This window comes from Orbicella franksi, chromosome 1, assembly GCF_964199315.1.
Source record: "Orbicella franksi chromosome 1, jaOrbFran1.1, whole genome shotgun sequence".
Classification (NCBI taxonomy): Eukaryota; Metazoa; Cnidaria; class Anthozoa; order Scleractinia; family Merulinidae; genus Orbicella; species Orbicella franksi.
In genome coordinates this window covers 44192372-44210860 of record NC_138145.1, presented here as the reverse complement: position 1 = coordinate 44210860, position 18489 = coordinate 44192372, and the positions used below count along the sequence as shown (strand labels likewise).

The 18489-nt window shown below is 37.3% G+C and overlaps 2 protein-coding genes across 4 annotated transcripts in view; one reads left to right on the top strand and one right to left on the bottom strand.

The window, feature by feature from the left end:
- The window catches only part of LOC145460533 (uncharacterized), a 63118-nt gene that overhangs the window by 12702 nt on the left and 31927 nt on the right, over positions 1-18489 (bottom strand). The window contains exons 3-5 of the mRNA XM_081445410.1: positions 17786-17852; positions 8983-9045; positions 163-243 (exon numbers count right to left, since the gene is read on the bottom strand). Of these exons, the coding sequence (XP_081301536.1) occupies positions 163-243; positions 8983-9045; positions 17786-17852 (211 nt within the window). The remainder of the gene's footprint in view (positions 1-162; positions 244-8982; positions 9046-17785; positions 17853-18489) is intronic.
- The window catches only part of LOC145463436 (insulin gene enhancer protein ISL-1-like), a 54101-nt gene that overhangs the window by 8040 nt on the left and 27572 nt on the right, over positions 1-18489 (top strand). For 2 of the 3 annotated variants that reach the window (XM_081447200.1, XM_081447208.1), the window contains exon 2: positions 18357-18484. In XM_081447200.1, the coding sequence (XP_081303326.1) occupies positions 18439-18484 (46 nt within the window). In that variant the 5' untranslated portion in view covers positions 18357-18438. Of the gene's footprint in view, positions 1-8976; positions 9068-18356; positions 18485-18489 lie in introns of those variants that run through there. The other variant, XM_081447192.1, reaches the window with a different exon arrangement.

Here is an 18489-nt window from a genome sequence, read left to right as displayed (position 1 = left end):
GAGTAGCTCCGCTCTTTCGTAATAACTGCTCAGTCTTGTCTTCGGTGAGCTCAGAAAATTCATTTAAACCATGACATTGTAAGTGGGACCTGCTGACGAAAACGCCCCTTTAATTAAAATACATCAGCAGTCATTCCCGCCATCTAACGTCTCCTGGCTTACCTGAACAATTACGGTCCTTCTCGCTCTCTGGCTTAACCATGTGCAAAAGCTCCTCATAGTAATTCATTCCTTCAAAATAACCTGTGAACAAAGAAATTGAAAATATCTTACATTAGCAAGTTTGTTGTAAAGTAAGAAAGTAAAGATATCGACGAAGGCAACTTGATGAAGTTTCTTTCGCGCATTTGTTATTCAAATGCTTCAGTTTCAAACTCTGTGAAGATTCTGTCTCAGTTCGCTCCTGTCGTAAAATGCCGAAGAGGGATTTCCAGTTCTGGTTATCATTAATTTTCAGTTAAATGTTAGTTTTGCGCCGCGTGGTGGCCGTGAAAGAGGCAGGCATATTAAAACAGATAAGTTTCGTTACGTTGGGCTTGAACTGTTTTCGTGTCGCAAATTATTATTTTCAAAATGCGGTGTTTCGATCAGAAGATCACAAGACGATATTCTATTATTCAGAGCTTTTCAATTGTCCTGTATTTTAAAACCGTATGGGGAAACGGCTTGAGATTTGGTTTCTTGTTCGCGTTAGCTTTTGTGTGTATTGAAGCCGGAGGTCTTTTTTTTTTTTTTTGACGTGCTCACAAATCTTTAACACTGCCCATTTAAGTTTCCACAGGTACAATTTAGAAAGACATCGTTCAGTGTTGTTAGCCTTAGGGTAGCCTTAGCAGGTTGACATTTAGCAACAGTATTCTAGTTAGTAGCAAGATTCTAGTTTCAACGTATTTTAGTTGACATTACTCCAAAGGATCTACGAGGTAGATAGAATTGAATGAATTGCTCTATTTAATAGCCTTTCTATAAAGTGATTTCTCGCACGAGTAAACATCAGCCGGCGATTATTCCACATTTTCCCTTTATACTCTACACAGTATACAACGAATGTGTTTTTCTATTGGGTTGAAAAGACTTTTCAATTGCTTATATTTCAAACAATATTCCTAGCTATTGTCGCAAGGGTATTTATTTAAAGTCATTTTTCAATTCAGGTCTAATTGTTAAAGCAATTCAAGCAGTGAATCTCGCACAACGAGAAGAGAACAAGTAAATCTTACAAAAAGAACGACTCTACAAACAACTTCAGCACACTGCTCAAGCTGCTTTTTCTTCTAACGATTCTGCGCTGGCCAAAGCTTCTTTTCAACTCCTTGTGTTTCACAACAATTTACCATTGTGTTCGCTACTCCTCTGGCACAACGCCGTCGACAAAAATAACTTCTTGTAAAGCAAGGAACGTCAGAAAATTAGTCTCACTTGACAGCTTCCCTTTCTCAAACAGGTGGTCCATTTCAGTGCCTTTTTGCTGTCAACAAGTACATTTCAAGAACACTATAGATCAGACTCACGTCAGTCCAGTATAGTTCTAGTTAATCTTGTATTCAACTGGTAAATTAAATTTCTTTTATACTTTACCTGTCATTGGTACCGGTCAGAACAGAAATTTTACTTCTATGACCATCGAAAGCTTTCAACCTTGCGCTCTAAAGTACCTTGCTCATATTATTAGTTTTACATTTATCAAAGTGAGGAATGTGTGTGTCCCTTTCCAAAGATTAACAGCGACTTCTATTTTTTGTTTTTCATTGCAGTTATTGTCTGGTTATTCAATACTTGTTTTTATTGTCTATGAGCTGAAAATTTCTTTGGCACATCTTTGTCAATGCTGCTTGAATACAGAGAGGTTCTCGTTTATTTGCAATAACTTAAGACAATCAGTTCGCGTGAATCAAAACAGGGAAATCAAAATTACAAGGTAGATTTCGGAAACGCAAATTACGTTTTCTTTCATAAGTTGTCTTACGTGCAGATTTATATTTTTAGGAAATGGCTATAATTTGACAAAATAACAAAATAATTATTCGAGATATGGGAATTGAGTGTAGACTTGTTTTTATTGAGAAAGGTCATCAAATAACAAAAAGGAGAAAGGAGAATTGCAGTAAAGAGCCACTTTCTTTATGGTAGTGTCAATACCTTTTAGAGGCCTTAGTTTTTCGTGTCAACTTCATTCTGTACGTTTTTTCTCTTGATCAGTTATAATTCTTGAAACGAAGTCGTTGCTACCTTGTCATATTTGCCGGTTTATCTAAGAGCTAACCCTCACGTATTAAACTTCCATGAACATTGCGCAACAATGGGAATCATTTGGCAAGGAAAAGTTCAAGTCAAAATATTAGCGCTCCATAAACTTTCGTCAAAACCGGAGAAGACGATAACTTGAGAGCCAGTTGGGTTTCACGTTGCTCCTCCTAAATCAATACACTCAGCCGCCTCACAAAAGCGAATATCGCCAACAATGCAGGGCTGTTCCAGTCTATGTCTTTGCGAGTTTATTTCAAAACTAAGCAAGCCAGCGTTCTGAAATAAGATCTAGCCAAGCGAGAACCGTTAAAATAACGATTTAATACTAACATTTCTTGTCAGTACTGTGTACTTTAGTCCTTTTACTGCAAAGAACAATGAGTAACGAAGATAATTGTTAGAATCTTGATTGAGTCTTAACAGAACTTGTTTCTCTCGCGCTCTCCTGTATTCAGGTGGACTTAAGATTCCCAGAGAGAATGCACCAGAAGACAAATCTATGCAGAACATATTTTATACTTTTCGATGTCAGTAAAGATTTTAAGTTCTTATTTTCAACAGTGTAATGTAGTCCAGGACGCCATCTTGAGTGGTTTCATTTTAGCCATACTAAACCGAGATTTTCATTTGTATTACTTGCAAAAAGTTTGAATACAGATAGACGGAATTCAGAGCAAAAGTACTTTAAGTTTCCTCGTACGATTCTTTACCTAATTCTACACCGGAAAAGTTGTGTAACTTAACTTTCCTTACATTATATATTTCATTAAATGAACTATTGTGCCTTTCAAAGTCATTTTCGCAAGGCTATTCTCATTCAAAAACTGGTTGTTAAAACATTGAATTCTTTATTCGTTGTACTGCTTGTGATATCTTTTCTTACTGCTGAATTTTCAGAGCTAAAATTACTTGAATCAAATAGAGGTTCACAAATCCAACATTTAGCAAAGAGGAATGTTTCTTGCCTCTTTACGAATGTGTCGAAAGAAGTCCTGCACATACCGTCCTTGGTGACAAGGAAAGTAAAACAGAGCCATTATTCAGTTTTACACGTTATTCATTTCGCTCCTTTCAGGTGAGAAATTGTCTCTCTTTTTCATACTACACAAGTGTTTTGCGCTCTCATTCAAGGCAAACGACGTAATGACCCATACATATTTAAAGCAAATGTTGATCTTTAACATTTCCCTTTCAGTTTCCAACACGATGTTTTCTTGAGAGACCTAGCAAATGCTTTATCTGAAGGCGACAGATAATTCTTTACATCAGTACGTGAGATTATTAGCTTCACTGTTGTTTATATCTTTTGATGCTTCCCTAAGGCAACAATACAGGTAAAACGTCCTTGTGTTTTCTTTCCTTTACAGGTATATAATTACTCTTTCGTAACTTGTACATACAAAACTCAATTTTAAACTACACTTCCACTTTCAGCCTTTAGTTTGTTTTGACCCGCAATTCAATTCTAAAGGAAAACACCATCTGAGAATTTTCCCTGCGAAATTATTTCAATATAAAGAGTGCATTACCTGTAAATAAGCCACCTTATTTGCTTTGCCTCGCGCTCGTATCAATAACTTCTGCTCTTTTCTAATTCGCTCACTCTCAATTTACGCGTCAATGTGAAATAAAGTTAAGCACTAAAGAACAGTACTTAAGTGACATTGAAGCGAAATTATCTCGTAACACTGTCTTTCAAATACCTCGAATCTTTAGATAGATTTATTCAGTTGTGAAAATCCAAGACTTCTTTTGTGTCCTGGAGTGATTTTGTTTCAGTTCTCTGATTGTGCCAAGAAGTGTTACGCAGTCCTTAGCAGCTTTAACAGGCGACAATCCTTCGTTAGTTTCATACTTTCAAGCGTTTAATCTAGGGTTTTTTCAGGGGATACGTTCAGTGGCTGGATGAATGTTGCGTTTCATCTAAATTCTTTCATGAACGCGTTCTTTTGATGAGCTTTCGAATGGCTTCTGTTCAGTGACTCTTCTGTAGATGGCATATGGTTAAACACAGTCGTTTACAGATTTTCCTCTTTCAAAAGGCTTTTTCACTGCACCTAAGTCAATGTTTACGTGGAAAATTATTTCTTTTCAATGCCAGTTGTTTCAATGGTTGAATTCCCTTTGTGTTTGACTGGTGCCACCGCCGCGATACCTGCCTCTCGCGTAAGAATTGTGCCTACTCCCTTCTCTAGCACAGAGACAAATAGGCAATTTTTAGACAGGAATATATTATACTCTTTGTTGAACAACTTCAATAGCTGAACACTGCGAGGCAGGGAGCAAGCAGAGGAGTCCAGCAAACTTCCAACCATTTCAGCTAAAAAAGGCGAGTATTTTTCCTAAAACGCCCTAATTTTCCGAAGTTGCCAGCCAATCAAGCAGTGGTTTTCTACAGACGGTTTTCAAATTTGAAGCTGCGACAAAGATCACGCAAACCTCCCAAAACCGAGGCATTTATATTGAAATACAGAATTCCTCCACCATCCAAAGAGCGATTTTTTTTTCACAGGTAAGTACCAAACTCCTAATGTTTTCCTAACGAAATAGAAACTCGTCATGACCATTTTCTCCCAACTTTTCTTCGTTATAAACTTCGATCTTCGTTATTTCCCCATTACCTTGCTTATTGTAAGAGCTATTCTGATGTTTTAGAGCGTATTGCCTAGGGCTTTACGGACTAAAACAGTGTAATCAAAACTCTCTCTCTTTAATACTGGTATTGTGTTGTCTACCTTTGTTGTCCTTTTTGCTTTAAATGCTCGTTATTTTCATTTTATTCGAAGATAGCTATTTTTAGGCCGCGCGGAATGAGGTCTTTATGAAGAGTATTCGTGGCCAACGACATTTTCATTTCTTGCAATCAAGTTCTCGGCCGTCATGTTTCAGTCTAAGAAAATTGTCATGTTGATTGCTTTGTTTCTCTTTTCGGTTTTATCCCGATGGAATTATCAAAAATGAAGCAATTTTTTTTTTTCACTTCATAATTAAGCAGTCCTGTTGGGAGTCGTAGCCTCATTTTGCTGCAAGTGAACTACGTTACCTAAAAGCTTAGCATTCGGTACATGGCCATCCTAACCCGCAAGCCCTAAATCCGAAATAGTAAACTGTATTTCTAAGACCACCGTTTTCCGTTGTGGCTTCATTATTACAAGACAGAATAAATCCAGGGAAGGTACAGAATTTCTGTGAACAACTTCCAAACCTTTGAACGGATAATTTTCTAGTAAAAGAAATACCATGTACATGGTAGATGTGCAATAAAGATTTTTGGTACATTTGTTTGCTTTGCAGATGGAAATTCAATTTTTAACTTCCTCATTTTAGCATATTTGCCGTTTCCCCTCAGATAAAAATAAAGGTTAGATTAAGGCTTCAGTTGCCAATGCTTCGTTTGCTTTTAACTGTTTTATTGATTGGTTTTTAAGTTTTTAAGTCCATTCAATACTATGAAAAACATATTAAATCACGAAATCTCGGGACTATAATTCACATCTATGTTTAATAACACAAGATCTCCCTTGTGAATATAAAAGTTCATATGATTGGTGTTGAGCTCAAACTACATCTTTTAAAAAACTTCTTATGAGAAATCTTATTATTGCCTTATTGAAGGGGAAATCTAACATATCAGACCTTTAAATGAAACTGTTATTATTTTCATTTTCCATGGCCAAATAGAGTCACAGTACTTCTGTATCAGCAGCATAACAAAATCAGTCATCATTACATTTGCCTAGTTTCTAAGCTAACACAAAAGATCTGTTTGTCATAAAAAAATGCATCATCTTGTCATTTAGGCTCTATTTCTGAATTTTGCGTTTTTCTCTTCAAGGAGTGTCCTAAAGAATATCATACACTACAGAGACTTTCTTCCTGTTAAGTAACTTCGCCGCTCAATAAGCAAATATGAGTCAACTGAAAGCCGCTATTGTGAAGTCATGACCTTCGTCGCTTTGCCTTTTTTAACTACACCACGTTTGAAAGCTAAAATATTTATCAGCCCAGCGGTAAGTGTATCTGTTGCTTTGTCCCGCCTTAACAGCTTTTGCAACAAAGTTAGGAAATGGCCCTAATAGCACAACACATTAACTAAAGGTGAATTCACAGCAGTGGAGCGCGGAGCGGGGTCCGTTTGTCTGCATGCGCGCGGAAAGCTGCAAGCTAAAGATTCATTTGTGATTTCATTTGTTTCATTTTCAGTAGATGAACATGAAATTTCATTCACAAGACTTCTAAACGCACGTGGTGTTTACCATCTCCGCCTGTTTCGCGAGGAATGAGTCGCCGCAATGCAAGTCGTTTTTTTTCAAGATTTCCGTTTTCTTTGTTTTTGCTATTTTTTTCTTTTATTTTATAGTGTGTATCGTATCCACATGAGCATTGTTAAACACAAATCGACAAAAAACTCACGGAAATTTCCAAAGTTAGCAAAATTTTGTACACAATGAATGTCACCCGTACTTTATGTAAACACAAGATTCGCTATTTGTCGCTAGTTCTTTCTCGTTTACTACAAAATTCACACTTTGATCTTCAACAGCGTTCAGAGTAAGTAAAACTCTTTTGACAGGCTTGTCTTTAACACGATATCTTCGCTACACTAGTGAAATTCAGTTTATGCCTTGATGACTAAAAAATCTCACTTACAAATCGAGACCTTGTACTTTCTTTGTTTGCATGTATTAATATATCAAATGAATTTAGATTTTCCAAAGTCTTCTCTCAACTTGTAGAATTTAGAATTGTTCTTACACGAACAATAAGATAAGAGGAAAAAACACCAAATATAGTTTCTTCAGTTTACTTCACTGCTCCAGTCCGTCGACTTAACTTGCCCAGTTAATTACTGAGAAGCGCATGTTGAACATTTTATATATTGTCTTTTTAAGATTTTTACGCATGTTTCTATATGTAACAGTTGCTGTTGTATAGTAACTAACAGTTTAATCCACGGCATAGCTGAATTTAATGTTTTCAAAGCGCGTTGAACATTTTGCCGAATATCATGTTTTCTGTGGTAGCTCCTTACAATGCCTTGTCTTACGTATATAGCTCTACATGCTGACATTTTATTCAGCACCAAGTTTGTAAAAAATAATTGTAGTGTTTTTCATGCATGAACTCTCAGCATGTACACTGAGCATAATAAACTGCGTGTCAATAGCCGCGCTGTTGTCGCAAATCTTTCGAGTTTTCAAATCTTTTACCAAGTTTTCGCTATGTGAAGAAACAAACTCTCAGAAGGCACACGGCGAAAGGACGAGAAAAGAAAAAAAAAAAGAAAACCTCTTTGAGAGAATGAGCTGACACTACTTTTAGTTCCTGTTCTCTGTATTTTGTAAAGACCTGTCTGAAGAGCTAAAGTACCTGCTCTTTTTATTATGAATCTTCGTCGCTAAAAGTAAACATCTGGAGACATAAAAGTGCTCTTTGGCATCGACTGTTTTATCGTTCTTAATGTGACTTGAACGTAATGAACTTTTATTGTAAGCATAAAATCAAACTCCTTCAGAACTTTCTTTGCGCTCGCTACAGGTAATAATTTTACCCCGCTGTGTTGCTGAAGCGGTCATGCCGAAAAACCGACAGTTTAGAAATCTCTTGCTGCGCTATAGTTAAGGCTGATTGCGTTTTTCTGGAATGCGCACCCCTAAGAGATTGGCACGCACCTGCGCCGAGCTTAAAAGAAATTTAATATCCCGTTCGTACTCCTAGCGAGTGGCAATGCGAATGAGTTGTTCAAAACCTGAAGAATTCGTTTTTGTTTCTAGTTTTTGGAGATAAAGGTTACTATGTTTACGCATACAAAGGGAATAGCTCCGCATAATGTTCTCTGCTCTTTTCCTTTCGAATCAGCAGCAACACAGTTATCTTCACTTTCGGTCTATTCTTGAATTTTCCTCTTCGAGTTTATCTCATTTCGCGCACTACCCAAAATATTTTCATTTTAAATATCATTTCATTTAAATTATCTTTCTGCTTTCTCTCTCTGCGCTTCATTAAAAACAATACAAGTCTTGTTTTTCGTTCTTTATCGCACTATAGTTTAAGGTGTGTTTCTTATCGGGAAAAAGAACATTAAATAGGTAAGAAATTGTCCACTTGTGTACATGCTGTGTCCTGTATCTTAAGATACGACAGAAGGTATTTCCCTCTAAAAGGGTATTTAACGGCCCGCCAACCAGAAGTGGCTGTCACTTATTACACGGCTTTTTGAAGTTATTTACCCACTAAAAAGCATTAAAAGTCGGCGCGTTTGAATCTCCGCATCTGCGGAACACAACTGTGCTATTGCCTGGCGTGTGTTTGTCCTCGGTAGTCAAACAATTTTATTTCAAAATAAACACGACATTTTTCTTTTCCTGGAGTAACTGTTTTACGCTGTGCCCAGTGTATTGAAAATTCGTGACTTCCCTTCCTGTGGTTTTAATTGGGAATGGCGTTCAACCTGCCTGCTTATTGACTGTTGAGTTCACGTCCCGCTTTTTGGCACGTCATGAGCGCGTGTTTGACCAATGCGCGTTAAGCTTTGACATTCCGCCTTCAGTGGGCTTCCGAACCCATTTAAAGTCCCCAAGTTGAGTAGCTGGTGGCCACTCAAACCACTTCCTTAACGGATGTCCTTTGTTGTGTACCTGCCCATTTAACGGCTCTTTTGCTATCTGAACAGTCACTTAGGCATTTTTCTTACACTCGTCCGATTAACTGCAGTCAATAAGCCATTTATCTCACCCTCCCAGTCATCAAGGTCTGTTACTGGAACTTCTGCTGCAAAGCGACGTCTCCGCCGATAAGCTGAAAGAACATTAGGCGTAAAGTAAGTAATACAACTTAGTTAGCTTTAGTTACAAGTGGTACTTTACAAACGAAATTTTAATGTACACTTTATACCAAAGCTGCGTGATGGAATATCTTCGGTTAAAGAAGGGAATTTTTATAGTTTAAACTCATAACTGTCTTGATGAATTTCAGCCAGTTTGAATCATGGAAGTTGGTGCATCGACTTACTAAGCTTCCAGCTCATTTCGTAATGTTTTCCAGAATGGCAATCAAGATTATAAACTCAAAAGGGAAAAACACTCAGTGGAATATACAAAAAACCGGCCCAATGCGATGTCTCCCAAAAGACTGTTTTGCTGCGATTGTTAGGAATAATGCGACGAGAACAATAGAAAGATTTCCAAAGCAAACCGGCTTGAATACAGTTATGAGGGGTGATCCATTCCAATGTTGTACAATTTTCATTAGGAGTTTTTTTTTCCTCTAAGAATGTTGCATTCATTTCTGTCCTCTGTCCCAAGCTCGATTTTGAAATATTTCAAAAATCGCAATGCTGCAAGACCTGTAGCGAAGGAGGAAAATTAACGACAGCACTTATAATGTGACTGCTTATTATTTGACCCAAAAATCCCAATAAAAATCGCTCGTGGTAGATAAGAGGAGTCTGTTTTGATAAGAAGATAAGAATATTTATGAGTGTCAAAGTAAAATTCTCTGCACAACTGTTTGTCACGAGTTCATTAAAGGCAGAACTCTGGTTGGTTCATCATTGACAGTTCTTCACTGAGTTTTTAATATCATGATGTGATACGCTTTGCTCAGTTGCACACTCGGGTCAAAAGCTTTCCTTTCCTCTCCTCTTGAGGACAGAAGGAATCTCGGTCGTGATTTCTGCCTTTACCATCCTTACATTTTGGGTGCTACGCCTATAGGTTAGCCTATGCAATTTGGTGCGAGCTTTTGACCTTGTCAAATTAGCAATGTCCAGTACTAAAATGAATCACAATGACTGTCTTGCCACTTGTGCTTGGCGAGCAGGTTTTACTAAGAATATTTTTTACATGAAAATACTAGGAACATTTAGTGAGGTCTTGGGAGCATATCAGCGTTCCCAAATTGTTCAGCTGCAATGTTTCGAAGACTTGTGTCCACTTCACCTTTTATTAGTAGTATTATCATTCTGTCGCTAGTGACAGTGGTGTGAAAAAACATGCCGAACCCGTCTGCTCTCACAAGTTAGCGCAGCAAAATTATATTAGTTCCTCCTATGAGTACCCAATAGTTATGTTATTGCACCAAGACCATATTTTCTAGTGAATGGGTTTCTTAATTTTCGTCACTTTTCTGTACGATAATACACTGAGATGAAAATGAGGACACAGACAGGTATCACCTTCTGGAAATAAACAGTTAAACGGCAAAATGATGACACGCAATACCGAAGGAAACCTTCAAATGATTTTAGATTGAACTAGTTCCGAAAGGCATAATCCTATTTCTATGAGGCGGAGGTGCCACAGCCAATTAAATTAATTAATTCATACAGTGCTCAGGCTTGTAAACAAAAATTTGGCGAGTTTCCTTTGATTCGATTTTATGAATCTCAGCATGGAACCGATACCAAAACAAATCGTCGTCAGCAGCTATTTCCGTTGGGTTGCAACGAAAAAAAAATGCGTGAAATGAACCAGGGATACAACTCATGTAAATGTGGCTCTACTGACAACAATGAAAATCATAAAGGAACACTCTTAGCAGTTATTCTCACAAATTGATTTTTTCTGAGAAATAATGTCTTCATGCAATTGCATTGTATGAAAGTGGAAGAATCGTCTGCAAAGTATTTGGCAAAAAAAGAAAAACAAAAGAGGATTTGAGATTTGAATCCAATCGTATCCAAGGGAAATGAGTTGAAGTTCAGACTACGGTGGCTGTGGGCCGGCCCACTTAACAATGAAGGGCTGCAATGTAAAAATACAGGTAATGAGATTCCATCGAAGTGACTTTATAAGTCATCGAAGAGAAGACTATATGTTTGGAAAAGAAAGGCTGTGTTTTCTTTTTATGAGTAAACAAAGCCATTTAATTCTTTTCTTTCATCTTCACCCCTTATCAAAACCCATACTGGAGTCGAGTGACTCAGAAGGCAATACAAAATTGGAACTCCCCGCATAGTCGCACGCTTGCCTTATTAGGAAAACCACGTGTTCCCTTCGCGTGGGCAGCTCAACTGGCTCGCTTTAGCAGGACGGACAAATATGACGTCCATGTCTATGCAGCACCTGTTGTAAGTGAGAAAGATCGACGCCTACAAAAACTTACACCGGCTAATTTTGTTTTTGAAGTCTGCCCTTAAAGGTGAGACATTTTGTTTGTTTCTATAGGAAAAACTGATTTTGCTACGAAGTTCTATTTGCGATGCAATTATTCCTCGCGGTATGCATACTCCCGCTTCACACCGATCGCTGTTAACAACTGCTCTATTCAAATTCTGGGCAAGCACAGGGCGTCCTTTGACTTGGCTGACACTTAATTTCTCTTACATTCTAAAAGTACTGTAAACCAACACCAAACTTTTTCCATAAGGTTTTGCCATGGTTCTTGCCTAACCAGAAAGCTAAACAAGGAAAAAACACTTCTCGAACCTTTGACGACAGTGTCTTAGTCCTGAAGGTTTTCTGTTTATCTAGTGTCCTATAACAACTTTTCAAATCGACCAGAATGCACTTTTAAAAAAGAAATGAGTTTTAATTTTCGCCTGCAGGTCTTAATTTAGTTTAATTTATAGTTTACTTTAGCGCGCAGTTTTCGTATTTTCACTCATCTGTAAAGGTTGTGTTGATAAATGTAAAGGATATTTTCTGTGTCTCGATTTCTCCACCTAGATTTACCGTTCAGCTTCCTTCATTGTGAATTGACATTTGTCTTAATCCCTAAGCCACTATGTATATTTGAGTTTTTATTGGAAAACCTAACTTCTTTTCTTTTCCCCGTCTACACGGCAGCAGTTATTCTACAGCTCACCAACATATTTTCAGTTTGGAAAAGACATTGACCCTCTTAATGCCAGAGGAAAGTTCTATTTGATGTACTTTAATACTCTAAAATGCACTTTAACTTCGCTCTGGAACAATATATTATTAACGTTTGGGGGTTTGGCGGTAGGAATTCTGTAATGTGGTGTTTGTTTTAGCATGCTGAGTTATCATTACTTGAAAGGTTGCTCTTCGACTCTGTTGAGCTTTAGGATTTCCAGGGATAGAGGCTTTCATATAGCTTATAGCCTCGATTTGTCTGTTTGTTTGTTTGTTTGGCTTGTTATTTTTTGGTGACTCTATAGTAGAACTTTTAATTCAAACCATAGTTGAAATGGTTGTATTTCATGTCGTAAATTTTCAGCTTGCAATTCGTATACTTTCAGTCTGGTGTTATGTACATGCTTTGGTGCTCACACATAACACTGTGGTAAGTGACTATTGTATTGCTGTCCCTAATAAATTCTTAACTCATCTTGTAAACAAAAGAAATTTTTATTCGTTTGGTCGCTACCTAAAATCATCAGCACTTTGTCAGTTCAGATAAGTTGTGTATAAAGACAGAACAGCGACTGCATGATATCAAGAGAGAGTGGTCTAGATCATCCGCTTTAGATGATATGCAAATATAGGGCGCAAACAAAATCGCGTTTACATCTTGCTTATAACCGCTGATAAATTTCATATCTTCGATTGAACTTTTCCTTGTAATTATTGTCCTTCGTAGACTAAATTTGCCGACTGTGCATCATTTTGAAGCATAGTAGCTACACAAACTTCACTGAAGCCGGGTATGCATTTCAGCTCTGTATTGTTCATGAGAGTATTTTATTCCATCCACGAGGACAGATTGACATTTACAATCGCGTTGAGTTTAATTGCTAAAGCAATGATCCCTGCAAAATATTTGCCCGAGTTTCAGTAGATCAGGGTGCCCACAAACAGAGCTGGACTGACCGTGAAAAAAATAGATTAGTTTGACTACAAGCGAGGTGTTTGTAAAATCCCTTGTATCCCGTATGCAGTCTGATATTCGAAAACATACTTGTTACCGACTTCAGGTTTGTCGGAATTTTGAGTTAAATCCCGCTGTTAATTTTTTCTTACGCCGTTCTGATCTAGCTGAATATTTCGTATGAAAGTAGCTGTGTAAGACAGCAAAGTAAATGTTGTTTATAACTAAAAGCCATGATAAGTCTTGTTCGGGTAAATATATCTTCAATATGCTTAACGCTTTTAACGTTTACATGATTCTCAGTTATGTTTCTGAACTGACATAAAAAGCACTGTCAAAAAGATTTATGATGTTTTCAAACTTGACCTAGGTATATGTCTTCATTAGAACTCTGGATGTTTCATCGTCCGACAATTTAACAATCAAATGGGACATGTTTTTATATTTCATATTTATACGTGCAGTGGAAAAACTGAACTAACTTAGCCATAATTCTCTGTGTTTAGTTCTCAACTCTAAACTGGATAACTCTTAAAATCATACTTTTTTACTTCATTTTGAAGATTCAGCCCCGACATTTCAGGTGGCTATGATCATCTAAAATAGATTTTTCGGGTGGCCACCTTGTTTTCCCAATGTTTGTGTCGACTAACTGACTGACTGATTGCCGATTCCATTGACTCAGCTGCTAAGATAAAATTCAGTTAATGAATTCATTATATTCTCTTTGCTTTGATGCAAATAGAAGCAAAAAAGAGTTCGAAATTATCAGGAAATTCCTCAATTGTCTCACGTGTGAAACTGATTTACCAATAATAAACGCTTTGTCCCTACATATGTCGAGTTCGTATCTCATTATGTCTTAACACATACATGTATAAAAAAATTCAGTTACGGTAGATTGTGCGTGCATGTTAACAGGCGCTCTGGGATCAGTTTGTCGCAGAATTGAACTTTATTTTCAATATGTCGTTACTACGTTTTAAATTGGAACAGCTCTTCAATTAAAAATTCAGACATATTCAGCGCTTCCATTATAGGAGGCGGAATTTGTTTGCTTGTGTCGTTTACTTGTATAAATAGATTTTGGTGAGTGAAGCAAACTTAGGAATTGAAAAGCATAGAAATTGCTCTTTATTCTTCATGACAGCCTTATATTTAACAATGTCTTCATAATTGCAAGAGGTATTTCAAATTCGTCGTGTTGTTTGGTTTGCGTTTACAATATACCTTTCACCCTTATTCAAATCAAGTTGAAGCAATGAAATAGAATATTTCTCTATTATAAAACAATCCAAAATTGAAAAAAAAAAAAAAAAAGTTGTTAAAATCTCGTTGTATGTGAACATTTAGCAGCGTCACAAATTACTCAATGTGAACGATAGGGGTTATTTGTGAATTCACGAGTTACAATCCTGTCACTCCCTCCCCTGCTCGCCTGTTTTTACTTGGTGCTACACCGGTTGCTATGTTAGACTGGAAAATTCAACTCTGTGATATAAAACTTGATAGCTTTTATCGTCAATTATCTGACAGGATGACAAATTTGAACACAAATCGCCTTCAAGAAAGCTACGAATCGATTCCGTCGCCAAGTTTTCTTTGGCGTGCTTCAAACTTTTAGCCGCGGCAAGCTCAAGCGGTTCAATCCAGCCATCTCTTTTTACCACTGAACACATTGATCTTTACCCCTCTTTTCAATTTTGCTTATACATCACAAACACGTACCTTTAGCTTACTGTTCAGTTGTCTCGCTGAGTAGTGAGGTCTTGTTTCTCCTGAAGGGCCCTATAGCACTACAAACGAGGGAACTACATTTGTAAAGATACCCGGCCAGAAATACAAGGAGACCAGCCTCGAATTACACTTTAATGCGTGGTTGCTTTTAGCACTTGAAGCAACACTGTCTCTCCTAGACAGATGTTCTCTATAATCTCGAAATATTTTAAACAAGTGAACACTGAGGAATTGCGGGTTTTGGTAGCAAACTTTTTCTCCGTTTACTACCATCAAGCAGTAATACCATTTCATATCTACCCAAGATATACACCAGCTTTCGTGTAGAACAAAGCAACCTTTCCGTCATGTAAAAGATAAAGGGAAAGCGTTTTTCCCGTTTGCTTTCAGACGACATGAATAATTCATCCAATTTAGGTCGGCCAGTCCTTTAAGGTGAAAAATTACATTTCAAGGTTATTGAGCCACTAAGTGCGCCGCAAATATTAAAATATTTGTCAAGTTCACGACATGGATGCATTTCAACGAGTCACATTTTCGTTTAAGGGAACTTACTCTTTTTGTTGATACAAGACGACTTTTATTCCTAATTTTTATTAATTCTATTGAAGAACAGAGCTTCTTTTGAATGCTACCTGTTCCTTGAAGCGAAATTTTCCTTTCAATCTTCGGGCATAAATTTTTTCCGTGGAATTCAATTTCGCTTTTGCCACGATATAGTAAAAGCGTTTTCAACCCATAGGTTCCCTTTTGGTTAAACATTCCATCTAATCCCTTGCACATTTAAAGCCTTGTACCACATGCGGTGTTTATTTATTAAATTCTGAGCTAAACATCAGTCTTTAACCATCGCCAGTGTCTGGAGCTCTATTCACAACATATTTTCGCGTCAAAAACAGTGTGAACTTGTGGCAAGATTGGCGTTTTTCCAAGCGAAGCGCCATTGAACAACGTGTAAAACTTATTGTGCCCGTAACACAATATTTTCATCACATGCAAAACCCGTTGCTTGTCAGTTCTACGTTGTACAATAGCAGTCCCAAAAGATTTAAGGTTGCCCTCAGGGGCTGGTCACAATTTTGATGTTCTTTAACACAATCGGATTTCACAGGATTTCTCACATGAACACCACTAGGTGACAGAATATCAAACAGTTTACTAAGCGATTTGGTTTGTTTGGTGTATTCACGCGCATTAAGTTTCATAGTTGAAATTTGGCCTCTCTTTTCCTTTCCAATTAACAGGTGGTTTTTAAGCGACGTAGCCTGACCGTTTCACTCGTTTTCCTCTTACATATATTTAAACGGAGAATCACACCTTATAGGCGGAGCGAAAAACTGGTGGCGAAATGAACCCGATCTCAAACGAGAATATAATTTTATTCTTTTCAAGAAACTTCTAAAGACAAAACCACTTATCTCTAACTCACAGCGATATTGAAATGAATATCTCTGAGATGACGCTTTGATCACCTTACACTCCAGGCGTGAAGATTTTTCAACGAACAGTATTCTCTCGGACTTTCACAAAATTATACAGGTTCGCAAAGTTAATTTCTGATTTTCGCGTAAGGCAGTTGACAGCTGAGCGAACACGACTTCGTTTCGTCGCTTCTTACCCGTAACTGACAGTGTTCTCGGAAAGAATTCTACTGGAAATATCTTCAGCGGGCCATCGAAAATGTAACCAAACAGTAAGTATACTCGAGCGTTGAAGCCGTAAAGGGACCTTCTCTTGTATGTGTTTACCTTCACGGGTAAACTGCGAATTGCGTTTATCAGCTGTAGCGGTGTGACATCTTTCTTTTGTGTCAAAACACCTTCCGCTAATTTGCATGTGTTTGGTGAAAGGCTGTCGTGTTTATAAATTGAATATGACACAAACAAAATAATATTAAGTGTAGAGCGTGTAAGTAGGGTTGGACTTGTAGGAAAAGATGTCTTCTAAAATAATTTTTGGCTTGTTTCCCAGGTTTACCATTCGTACGTATTCAGTTGCATTGTGTGTCACTCGGCTGAAAGCATAAGTTCTGTCTGTTTCGTCTTGGTTTAACGAAAGTTAGAGAACTTTAGAAATCAGATGTACATCTTTCTATTCGTTTTTTCTGATAATTAATCCCTTTAATAATCAAAGCGAGTTTGTCGTTTTGTGTTTGTCTTATATTAGAGCGATGTCTAACCAAGTCAGTTCTCTCAGTTAGTCTACCACTTTTGAAAAGTGAATACAATCTTGCAAGGGGAGCGATATTGATCCCAGAGCAACATCGACAAAGAAACAAGAAACCCTTCAATGCTGAAATTGGAAATTAATTTGCACTTTTGTGAGTCTCAAGCCATTTTGACCATTGAATAGATCATAGCATTAAGACTTGTCTTTGCCTTTCAAGTCCTCCAATCGCACGTTGCGAAGCAAGTGAATATATCGACCAGAAAAAGCGACTTCGTCAAATGCAAATAGATTAAAGGATAAAAGCTATTATTAAGCAAATGCGAGAGAAGATTATCCAAAAATATATAGGTGCCCATTATCAACTTAGTATAATGAAATTGCATCTTTCTTTACCCAACTTGAGATTCGTGCAAACCAATGATGGTGTCCCTCATAAATAAAATTTTCCTTGCAGGGATTTAGCAAATCTCGTTCCCACCATTAATTTCGCTACCATTTGTCGCCCTTGTGTTAATTTGTAATTTAGTTCATTTTGTTCGCTGTATTTGTTATTTTGTAGTGTTTCTAGAGTCAAACAACAAAGCGATATTTAATTTTCTCTGTCAGTCAATTGCATTGTGTTTAACGTTCTTTTTCAAGTGAAAGCTCGTTTTTAAAACACCGCTAAAAATACTCAACTTTTCATCAAGATAGTTGTATATCTGCAGATTCTTGGGTGGGTCTTGTCCTGAGAAAACGACCCTCTTTCTCGGTCTGGCAATAACTCACTTATTTACTGTTTATATTACATTTTACCAACTGATATATTTGAGGAGAGTCGTTTCTGTTTTAAAGCCATAGTTATCTTTAGCCGTCTTACCGAGTGAGCGAAACAAATCCTTTCTGTTTGACAGATGTTTTTGTCTTCTATACTGACATCTGCGTGCCTAAAGGCAGATATTGATAAAATAAGAAAAAAAACTCAAATCACATTTATGACGTCCACATTAAATTGTTTCATGACAATAACTTGCTAATGTATAACAGGGAAATGAGACTCACTGGCCTTAATTTTCTACGCCTTTCCAACAACAAACTAATACAGCCGTTTCACTTAAGTCGCTTTGGCAGGTTGGTGAGATCTTTAGTACAGTGGCAATTTTTCCATATTGTGTTTCCAGTTATTTATGCACTGTGCGAAAAAAAAAAAACCGCTCCATACTACACTGAAAGGAAACTACTTTAAAAATAGTCAAGTTTAAAGTAATCTTTTATGTTTGCTCGGCACACAATTCAGTTTCTGTCGTTTTTCGATTAAGATAGTAAAATAGGAAAGCAGTGTGTTCGATATTTTCAAGCCGGCCCAGGTCAGGGCTGTTCGCTCGACTGGACCTTTTGCTTTATTTGGTTTCTTGAAATTAATTGATATCTATTCCTTCTTTCTTCCTCAGTTAGTGAACACAGCAGGACGTCCTTGGTAGAAGCTCCAGAGCGCTGTTTACGCGTCGCTAAATTGGAATTCTAACGTGTTACATGAAGGGCCAGTTTATATCAAGCATGGACACGATCGCATCTAAAGGTGAG